This window comes from Lotus japonicus, chromosome 2, assembly GCF_012489685.1.
Source record: "Lotus japonicus ecotype B-129 chromosome 2, LjGifu_v1.2".
Classification (NCBI taxonomy): Eukaryota; Viridiplantae; Streptophyta; class Magnoliopsida; order Fabales; family Fabaceae; genus Lotus; species Lotus japonicus.
In genome coordinates, this window is record NC_080042.1 from 52,445,618 (window position 1) to 52,456,688 (window position 11,071).

General features: G+C 42.8%; 2 protein-coding genes across 2 annotated transcripts; both read right to left on the minus strand.

Moving 5' to 3' along the window:
* LOC130736602 (NAC domain-containing protein 2-like) lies at positions 1–831 on the minus strand. The gene is made up of 3 exons (XM_057588414.1): positions 651–831; positions 215–546; positions 1–105 (listed from the first exon to the last, which is right to left on the minus strand). The coding sequence occupies exons 1-3, from the start codon at positions 829–831 to the stop codon at positions 1–3; spliced, it is 618 nt and encodes a 205-aa protein (XP_057444397.1).
* A 6,333-nt stretch (positions 832–7,164) lies between these two features.
* On the minus strand, positions 7,165–9,312 carry LOC130736603 (uncharacterized). The gene is made up of 2 exons (XM_057588415.1): positions 7,702–9,312; positions 7,165–7,401 (listed from the first exon to the last, which is right to left on the minus strand). Exons 1-2 carry the CDS (start codon positions 9,310–9,312, stop codon positions 7,165–7,167), a joined length of 1,848 nt encoding a protein of 615 aa, XP_057444398.1.
* Positions 9,313–11,071: the final 1,759 nt, after the last annotated feature.

Consider the following 11,071-nt stretch of genomic DNA (forward strand, 5'->3'; position numbering starts at 1 on the left):
TTACAATGTATTCAATTCTTCGACTTCTTGATGTTTCCGTTTTTGTGGATAATTCTCACGATCGTTCTTGTAAATCTTGCATAGAACCCAATCGTCCAAATGCATCTGCGTACAAACATAAACATGCATATAAGAGTAATATTCTTTTGTATCTATAACGATTTAATTTGCATGCACTAACAGTATATAATATAAGAAAAGTGATCGAGGTTACCTCAGACAATGGAGATGTCGCCTTTGAAATCGCAGAATCATTGATCTCTTTATTAATTGTGTATTCTTGCATCATCCAATTTGTTTTCACAGCACTAAGCTCTTCTCCTTTTCTTTCTTTGGATCTGTTAGGATTTCCTTCCATATAAACTAAATTCCTTTTAGATCCAATCACAATATTGCCATTATTTGTTCTTATTGATTCTTCTTTTCCAGTAGCTTTCCAATAACCAAAGTCCCCAGTAGCACGATCAGGACGCGTTCCGTTTCGATATTTCTTGTTTCTTGGAGTAAAGAAGTATATATACTTCTCTCCTCTGTACTTATATGTTTCTGCATCAAGAAAAAGAACAAGATTAATTACACATTCAATAAAATTACTGACCCCAAAACTCTAAAGAAGGGAAAATATGTTGTAAATGTATATAATCAACCACCTAGTTCATATGGAGAATGCTTGTAAATATCAATATCATGAATTCGACGAGGAACTAGAATCGGATCACCAGCTATCTTGGGCTTCAGATAATACTGGATTAATTCAATATCATCAGGGTTGAATTTGAAACCCGGTGGTAACTTGTTGATCATGAAGTCTCGTACTCGTTGATTGTCCATTGTCGAAGAGTAAAAGGAAATGATCGATGAAGAGCAAAAGGAAATCAATATATAAGAGTGTATATGTGAATCACTTGGTGATCAGCTAATTAAGGGAATGAAGAGATTTGCAGGATGAAGGGTTATGGTTCAAATCTTAAAGAATGAACTAATTTACAAACAATTAATGACTAATATTTACCTATAAAAAAATGTGAATATTATTATGACGTTAGATTTACTTATCATATTCAGATTACAATAAGATCATGATAATCATAATAACAGAGATAATGAAAATACTCTTTCTTTCTATTTATTTGTGACAGTTTTTTTTTTGGTTATTTATATTTGACTTTTTACTAATTTATGTAGATGTAGATTAACAAAATAAATTAAATTTAGTTATTAGTTTTTTTTTTAAATGAAATTTAGTTAGTAGTTAAAAATCAGAATTTTAAACAATCGAAACTCTTATTATTATTATTATTTTTGAAAGGTGAAACTCTTATTATTTGAGACATTTACTTATTGATTTCTAAAAAATGTAAATAACTTTTTAATCATTTGGTAAAAATATTTTTTGACGGGTATTTGACCACATCCATTCATAAAAGAATAATGTTGAAATCCTAAACTGAATCTTAGAAACTAGATTGAAATTATCATTCATTCATAGGTGAAGGTTTATAAGTATATATAGCTCTCTTTTTAATTTCAACAAAAAAAAATGGTATAGCTCTAAGTATTTATAGAGAGAGTAGAAGCTTGTTAAGCAAGCTATCCCAACTGAACAACAAACTTTAATTAACTCTGTTAACTAACAGTAATAGTTAAAAGGTGAAACTCTGACTGATTCAGTTACAAACTAAACAGTTATAACAACCTACTAACTAACACAATATGTAATCAGAAGCATATTGCTTTATTCTCCCCTCAAACTCAATGTGTTTGAGAAAGAATCTTTTGCTTAGAAGATTGCATACAACATATCATGTGAAATATTTATATGTAACCAGTTTTAAACACCCCGTGTGTTCTATTTTGAATTCATTTTTGGATTATCAAAAACAGTGAAAAAAAATTCAGTTGAAAAGATCGGGCAATATTAAAGAGCGTAATTTTTTTTTTTTAAGAAAAGAGTGTAAATGAATTAGGTTAGTTTAGAATTAGGGTGTTTAAATGTGTGAACTAATTAAACATGTTTGTTTTGTATGAATTTTCTCATTTTCACCTCTAGATCTGAATCAAACTAATATGATCATTGTTCTCGCCAAGAACATAGAATCAAGGCATAGTGCCAAGAGTGTGTGGAATGTGATCGGAGATCTTAGAGAGATGAGCTCTTAACTGCTTAGAGAGAGAAAATATAACTGAATTTCAATATTGTTATTGCCAAATAAGCTAAGAGTCTCTTACAATTGGTAACCGTCCCCTATTTATAGATTTGGGGTTGGGCCTTCGCGCCTTTAATCTGCCTAAATGGGCCGGTTGAGCCTTGGGGAGAGTGGCCCAAGGTCCAGTCATGTTCCACGCCTAAGGCTGAGTCCCCTGGGTGAGAGACTCTGGGGTCTCGCCCAGTCCACAAGTCCACAAGACACCGAGCTCGAAGCATAAGAGTCAAGTGTGTCTTTAAACAGAAGAAACCAAGGCGAGGACTATGAAAGACTAAACAATGATAAAACCTAAAGTTTTTAACAACATGAAAAAACGATTGCCAACATGGCTGGAAGAATCAAAGTCAAAAATCTTCGTATTCTAAACTTTTCGCTGCACCATCCCTTCCCTAGGCAAACTGAGTCCACAAGCAGTCCCAGGGCGATGGTACTTGACCTGCACACCTTGCCAGCACTGCGCACGTGCCCTAAATCATGAGACTTTGACGGGTGTCGTGCGTTCGCCACGCGTTGCGCCCTGAAGTAGTTTTTAAGTCAGCAAATCCACTGAATCTCAACTGCCACTTTCGAAACGTCTTTTCAGATCGTTTCAGAACCTGTCAGTTTGAATTTGAGCCAATCAACGTCCACGGTTACAGATTTTCTCTTAATGCATCCTTCCCACTCCCCAAAATCTCGCAACCACTCTTACGTCTTTTCCTGACGTCTTGGGGCACGATCCCCCCTTCATGCCCCTACCCTTGACATGTTACCTCCCGCTTCTAGAACCATCCCTTCATAAATCCTAACCTTCTCAAAAAGCTCAAACCTTTAGTCTTCTACTTTTGCTCCCTTCCAATTGCCACTGTGACCTTCACACTTCACCATTTTCCTGTAAAGATGTCGAAACGTCAGACCAAGAACTCCAATCGTGACGTTATCGTCACTACTCCCCTTCGGTATGTTCCTCCTCCGAGGGGTGCTCCTCTTGAATAAAAAGATATTGCTTATTTCCGGATAAAAACCCGGGAATCCCTGAAGGCCCCTATCCAGGTAGCTCTTCCCGGCGGAACAATGCCCAATCAGCGATCCAGCATAGAGCAAGAATCGTCCATTTGGGAGATTTCCTCGAAATCTAGTGGATTCTGCCACGAAAAGCCCCTTGACAGTCTCATGCGCTTTAGCGCTTGTTCGCCCACTGAACGCCCTTGGCTTCACCCCTCGGATCGCTTCGTGGGTGCCCCTCACTTCTTTTATACCTACGAGTATATGTTCACAAGCTTGAGAATCAAATTTCCCTTTTCCCCCTTCATTTATTCAGTTCTCCAGAGCATCAACGTCGCCCCTAGCCAACTTCATCCCAACAGCTGGGCCTTCTTGCGTTGCTTCGAAATTCTGTGTGACGCAATTCAGCAAGAGCCTGAACCTTCCCAATTCTTCTACTTCTACCACGTGCCTGTCCAGCCCCCTTCCCCGCGTAGTTGGGTTGCTCTGGAAGCCAGGACCGGTCGGCAGCGTTTCAACCCCTTTTGGCCCAACATTACTGTCGACATGGCTCGGAAGTTCTTCAAAGTTGTGGTTTCCCATGAATATCCTGAGGTTTGTACTCATAGAGACGGGGTTGCCCGATTCCCGCTTTACTGGACCCGAGAAGTACACCAGGTGAAAGACCCGCCCGAGGACTCCTTGACTTCTGTTAATAAAGCAGTTATCAGCTTCTTAGCCAAACTTCCGGTTTCGGATTGTGCCCGCGTGATTGGTGAACTTTTCCTCCTTTCTTCTTCTTTACGTTTTTTTTTTCTTTTTTTTTTCTTTTTTACCTACTTCACCCTCGCTCTTTTATCCTAGGAGAAATGTACAAAGTCAGTGGGGAGATCTTAGGTTTGTTCAAGAATCAGAAAAAAATTTCCTTTCCTCCCCGAGTAAATCTGAACGGTGACAAGGCATCCATGCCGAAAACCCAGGCGCGCGAGAAGCGACCTCTTGGCGAGGAATCTCATCGCCCTTCCCTCAAAAAGCTACAGCCTTCCAACAGCTTAACCCGCCCTGGCGAATCTTCGCAGGTGATGCCGGTTCCCCCTCCAAATTCTCAAAGTAAATCCGTGGATAGGGTCTGCTCCCAGCCAATAGTTGTCCCGCCGTCCCTTGGTCAAGGCGCGGCATTGGCCGGCGAAACTCCTCCGTCGCCACCGAATGCTCCCTCTTCGAGCTCTGAGAGTCGAGGGCTGCCATACTCCATATCCCTTACGCCTGCCCAGGTGGCTAAGATGAATGAGAGGGTTCAAGAGCACGGATTAGGCAGCGTGTCCGAAAGCGCGTTGGCGACAGTTCTCCACGCTTTTCACTGCTATAGTCACTCCGCCCGAGACGCTAACGTGCTGCGATCTGAGGTATCTCGCCTCCACACCCTCAACGCTCAACTTGCCAAGGAACGTGAGGCACTCACTGCTCAGTTGTTCGCCAAGGAGACTTCATTTTCCAAAGAGCTAAATGAGCAGTCCTCCCGTGCTGAAGTCAGCTTGGAGTTCCGTGATAGGAAGATTTCTGAATTGGAGAGGAAACTTTCCGAACTGCAGCAAGAGGTGCGGTTGGAATCAAATGCGAGGGCAGATCTATTAGCTTCGATGGACGCTGACCTTGAAAATCTCCGCTCTGAACTGGCAAGGAAAGACAATGAATTGGTGAGGAAAGGTGATGAGCTGGCGAAGAAGGACGAGGAACTGGCAAAGAAAGACGAGGCCTTGTCCCTAGCGAAGCCCCTGGCCCCTTTTGACGCAGTAGCTTTAGAGGCGAAAATCAGGTCTGAAGCTGTTACCGCTGCCCTCTTCGAACGCGGCCGAGGTTTTTTCTTCGCCAAGGCTCAAATCGGGCATCTCCATCCTCGGATTGATCTAAGCCAGATGGGGGCGTTCAAAAAGGTTACTCCTGCAAGGCTAATTGGGGACCCCGACCCTCCAGGCTTCTCTGCCGAGCATTTCCTATCAAACGAAGATGTAGAACGACGATGAAAATGTTAATAACTTTTGTTGTATTAATGTCCCATCCTCTTACTTTTTGAATGAGAATCTTTCGCGCTCTTCTCTCTTCCTCTTTTTTTTTTAACTGCCTTGAATACGTTCCTTAAATCCAACACTTTCCTCAAATCCCAACAGTTTATCGCTGACCACCGTCCTTGGACATTTAAGCCTTTCAACACAAATTGCACCTCCTTTCAAGGGAAACTCCTCATAAAATTGCTTCATTATTAACTCTCCGGAGATAAAACTGAAGCTATAAATGGAGTCTAACCGCCGAGTAAAGCTCATATCTCCTCATCTTCCTGAAACATTAAACTCCATCTTTCTTTCAAACATCAAACGCCACAGGAAATGGCATGTTACATCGCTTGTTTGGAAGAGCTCAGGAAAAAGCTTTTGATGAAGATCTCTTCATCAACACCAGGCATTCAAAAGATCCCAATGTCTACGACTTGACCAGCAAACTGTTGGGAATGGATCTGAGCCCTGAAATGGACGCCATCCTCCGGGATTTTCTCTCCTTCGTGGAAGAGATTCAAGAGCTCTGCCAGCGGGAGCTGGATCTGCTGGAGGAGAAGGAAACGGTGATAACAGCTCTGGAGGCAGTAGAAGAAGGTCCTGAGAAGGAGGAGTTAAGCCGGAAACTCTGTAACTTAGGGTACAGGCAACACCGGTTGGCGCTCGAGAGAACAGAGCAGCGCAAAGAATGTAGGAGAATGAAGAGCGACCCTCCCTTCTAAATGTACTAAGTCGAGTATTTGAATAAATGCGAGCAAACAAATAATTGAGTTAGGAAATCATATCGACGTAAACAAATAAATGAAGGAAGAAATGAATATTTAAATGAACAAAAGGTAATTATGCGGGCGAGGCGAGCGGCCCGCGACTTATCTCTGCCTTTTGTTCGTCGTCGTCTAGCACGTGTTTTCAGCGCTAGCCTCCCGGTTCCGTGTGAGTAATTTTTCGAGAGTGTGCTACACATAACTAGGACTTTCGCTCAGTATTTTACCAAGGCTTTCGTTCGCACCAATATTTCCCGTAAGAGCAGGTGCGGCCCCTCCAGCATTATTAGGTGGGGACTCACAACGCTGGGGCCCAATGGCCATATGGGTTTACCCATACTTTTAGCCTAGTTAAAAGTGCTTCCCGCGTTTCAGGAAGACTTGACTCGCCCAAATTTTGGGGAGATTCTTTGGATAAGGAGCTTTATTCACGCACGCCGCCAACCAGTGGCGACGGGAAGCTCATCCGCACACGTCGCTTGCATGGGCTACGGTCAGCACCGGACTTTCCGGAGCGATCCCCAGACATCAAGGACGTGTTGGGATTGCCACCTTCAGGGAATTTTTCCCACCGGGCTGCCGTCTCAGTTCGATAGCTAGGAGTATTGCAAAGAATATCCTTTTGTGTTTGATTTGTTTAAATGTTTACACCGAGGGATGCCTCGTTAAAAAACTCCCATGTCGGAGAAAAAGAGTGCATCTTTATTTTTAGTCCTAACTTTCTGGCTGCTTCCTTGATTAGAGTATTACACCTAGCACCTCATTCTCGTCACCCAGCTCAACTTTCTCGCCGTAAGAGGAAGGGAACCATTGTTGCTCATCTTCACTCTCGGCGTACCTTGGCCTCTTCCTACCGTCCATTGACTGTTCTTATCCTCTTGTATTCCGGCGACTTTCACACCGTTTGTTCTTTCTATTAGCTTTCTCAAATAGCTGGTCCAATGTAGGTGGCCCACTGGGAGAGGTTACTCCTTGTTCTCCGCCAAACAAATCGATGTTGTCTTTTACCAGCGTAGTCAAGCGTCGCTCTTGCTCCATGGTGAGCCTGGGCTCGATCGCCGATATTCCTCTACTCTTTCCCTTATCTCGCCCCTTTACCTTCTTTCCCCTGTCCAACTTTTCGCCGACATGCCCTTCTAACTCGCCCGTGACGTCTTGGTACTGCGCCGCTGGATGTCCCTACTCGCCCTCAGTCCCTCGGTTTTCGTGACTCCTGTGTCCACAATTATCTTTCTCTCGGCCATACAAGTTAAGGCTACGGTCGCGACATTTCTTCACTCCTCCCTGATCTATTGTTATCCTTCCCACCCGTCCGCAGGGTAGCGGGTATTTCATCACGAGGTGAGCTAAGGATATAACTGCACGAAGGCGATTCAAAGTGTTCCGCCCTATAATGACATTATAACCTGCTGCAACCTGCAAGACCAAGACCCAGTTTGGAAGAGCTTATTTGAGCTTATCTGACAGCATAAGCTCTTATGCCAGTGTTTGGGAGAGCTTATGCAAACAGCTTATGGTCTGCCATAAGCTATTTTCAGCTTATTTTCATAAGTTACTCAGGATAGCTTATGAAAAACAGCTTATGCTTATACACAGCTTATTTTTAATTTATTTCAATAAATTTTTAAAAATAGCTTCTGAATAAGCGCTTATGTCATAAGCGCTTATGACCATAAGCGCTTAATTAAGCTGTTTATCCAAACGGGGCCCAAGTACCTTATCTTCAGGAGTTTGGAATCCTCGCCTACTCCAAAAACCGTGTCCGGTTCCACGTAACCGCGCACTTGAACTTGCTTTCCTGAGAATCCCACCAAATTCCATGTGTATGGCCTTAGGTCTTCGTCCCCCCAGTCCCAGCTGCTCGAATGCATTCCCGTAGATTATATCGGCTGAGCTACCTTGGTCCAACAACACCCTACTCATGTTGAAACCCCTGATTCTTACCATTACCACTAAGGGATCGTCTGTATGGGTCTCGACTCCTTCAAAATCTGCGGACGACACTATTATGTCTGAGTGGTTGTCCTCGAACCAAGCCAAGTAGACTTCCATCGGCGGTGTTTCCCCTGTTATTTTTTCCCCCCTTATCGATGTACTGCCGTCGCCCCCGTGGCCCCCAACAATGATCACGTTAGTCGTTTCCACAGTTCCTTCGTCCTTGCCGCTTTCGACTTCCTCAGCTTCCTTTCTCTTCGCCACCCACGGTTGTCTCGCCTTGATTAGCCGCTTGATTTGACCCTTGAGTGTAAAACAGTCGGTGGTGTTGTGGCCTTCCAAGTTGTGGTATTCACACCATTTGAGCCTATTCCTTACTTCGCGTCCTAGCTTCGTGTTGCACTTTCCTTCCTTGCTTACGTCCTTGACCCCCGCTTCCAAGAGTGACTTTGCTAGCTCCTTACCTGTGTGTCCCTTCAGCCTCATTCGCCGGTTCGCCTCAATTCTTCGGCGAGATCGCCGACTGAGTTGTTCTCCCTTGCCTTTCTTAACAGGTCGATCAACTTTTTTAGACCTTCGCTCACGATTTGCTTTCTCCTCTTGTATCCGTTCTCTCGCCAGCTCTACGCTCGCCGCCCTCTCTTGCTTCCTTTTGTGCGCTTCAATTCCTTCTTCGAGGATGTAGTCTTGCGCTCTGGCACGGACTTCTATCATTGAAGTTGCCAGTTCCCTACTTAGCTCGCGCTTAAACTTTCCCCAGGATAAACCACCTTTGAAAGCGCACACGCACATGCATGGCTCCAGCTCTTCAAACCTTATGGACGCGGAACTATATCGTTTCGTATATTGTTCCAAGGTTTCACGCTCCCGCTGCCGCATGTCAAACAGGTCCTCGATCGCTCTCGCAGAAAAGTGATCAAGGAATTTTGATGAGAAATCGCGGAACTTGGCTAGGGATCCCTGAGGCAAGGCCACAAACCAATCCATAGCTTCTCCTCGGAGCGTGGATGGGAATATTCTACACTTTACCGCGTCAGAGACCGCGTTTATTTCCATCCTTGCATTGAAATGAAGCAAATGATCCTTCGGATCGGTTTTCCCGCCGTGCGCCTCCAATGCGAGGTGTGTCATACCGTCGGGTACTGTCACCTCCCGCACTGCCGCCGAGAAAGGCTTAACCTTAGCAGCGGCCTCAGCTGCATTTTCTTCTTGATTCCACTGCCGAAGGTGATAGTAACTCAACTGTTCCTGAAGACACTCATTTTGTAATCGCAAGTTTTTGCTTAAAGCACGGCGTGCCTCTGCGCGGCGGTGCCGATTCAACCTCGCAGTGCGCGGGGAAGAGATGTAGCTTTGTTCCAGCTCCTTGCCTTGTTGTCGAGAAGGCTCCATCGGGCTTTGTTCGCTGGCCGAGAATTCAACCACACAAACTCACGCAAATTCTTGCAGAAAATCAAACTTCTCCCAATCAAATCGTGGATCGCGCAGGATCTGTATCACAATCTTCCAAGAAAAACTGCAAAGAAGACGAGCTTCACGCAACTGAATCACGTTCCACGTAGTCCGGGAATTGAAATCTACCGGTCCCCACAGACGGCGCCAAATGTTATCACCAAAAACATAGAATCAAGGCATAGTGCCAAGAGTGTGTGGAATGTGATCGGAGATCTTAGAGAGATGAGCTCTTAACTGCTTAGAGAGATAAAATATAACTGAATTTCAATATTGTTATTGCCAAATGAGCTAAGAGTCTCTTACAATTGGTAACCGTCCCCTATTTATAGATTTGGGGTTGGGCCTTCGCGCCTTTAATCTGCCTAAATGGGCCGGTTGGGCCTTGGGGAGAGCGGCCCAAGGTTCAGGCATGTTCCGCGCCTAAGGCTGAGTCCCCTGGGCGAGGGACCCTGGGGTCTCGCCCAGTCCAATCATCTCAATTGGATTAGTTCAGTTCAGGAGGTCGGATTCGGAATAAAAAAATCTTATTTTAAATTTTGAACAAAATTTGTTAAAAAACAAGAAAAATTATAAAAAAAAATATTGAAACTTCATATAACCCAACATCTCCAAAAGAAAAGAAAAAAACATTCCATAATCTATATAATCCAATATAAAAAAAACAAAACAAAATCAACATCTCCATGACAAACTTAAATGATGGCTATCACGTAAAAATAAATCTATAAATGTCTTAGGGTGTAAAATGTAAATGAGTAGATGTAAATTATGTACTGGGCTGAATGGTAAAAAAGGACAAAATTTCAATACTATTGGGTTAGTTCAATTCACCGAATATCCAATCTTCAAAGGTGTTTGCTGTGGTACCTTAATTTAAATGAGGGTATGATACCTTAATTGATGGAAAACCTCTTTATCTCCAAATTTTTTTAACTTCTAAAAACCTCTAACACCATCGTTCATGAGCATTTTAGTAGATTATCTCATTATCTTGTCGTTTGCCAGACACCAATTTCCATATCTCACCCTTATTGTGGTCAATAACTCTCTTGTTCTTACATCGCATACATTTCTACTTCCACCACTAGATTCTGACTTAAAAACATATGCAACAACTGACATGACGTCTAAGATTCCAAGAAAAGTTAAAAGGTCTAATCTTCTCTGTTTCTCTGCCCTTCAATTTCACAATTTCATCTAGTCGGGGTACCGTACCCAAAAAAAATTCAGGGTACCACAGAATTTGCCATCTTCAAATTCGATACCCAAACCGATGGTGATTAAATTCAGTAAAACCGAACCAATGACTCAATGCAACACACCTAATGTGTTTAGCTTGGTTCAGTTTGATCGGGTTTGAGAATCGAACGGTACCCATTTACACCCCATATAGAGTGAGAGATATATAAAATTTACACAAGAGACTTTTTAAACTGGAGAAAAGTAAGAATACAAAAGCGGTGAAATTGTTTTTGTCTATAAATTGTTGATATATATAGTGTGAACAATTAATTTTTTAGAGACATTGAATATTTAAATTTATAAATCATGAATTTATCATCATCCTGAAAATATTTAATGTATTTTTTTTGTTACATGTAACTCTTTCATGTATTTATATCTTCATTATAATTTTAAACATTTGGTATTTTAAAATTCACTACTAATATTATTCTTAATTTTAAAATACCGTGAG

Coding starts and splice junctions, on each gene's coding strand:
- LOC130736602 (XM_057588414.1), bottom strand. CDS start 831: ATGGACAATCAACGAGTACGAGACTTCATGATCAACAAGTTACCACCG. Junction 547..650: donor GCATTCTCCATATGAACTAG/GTGGTTGATTAT, acceptor TTCTTGATGCAG/AAACATATAAGTACAGAGGA. Junction 106..214: donor CGACATCTCCATTGTCTGAG/GTAACCTCGATC, acceptor GTTTGTACGCAG/ATGCATTTGGACGATTGGGT.
- LOC130736603 (XM_057588415.1), bottom strand. CDS start 9,312: ATGGAGCCTTCTCGACAACAAGGCAAGGAGCTGGAACAAAGCTACATC. Junction 7,402..7,701: donor TCCAAACTCCTGAAGATAAG/GTACTTGGGCCC, acceptor TTGGTCTTGCAG/GTTGCAGCAGGTTATAATGT.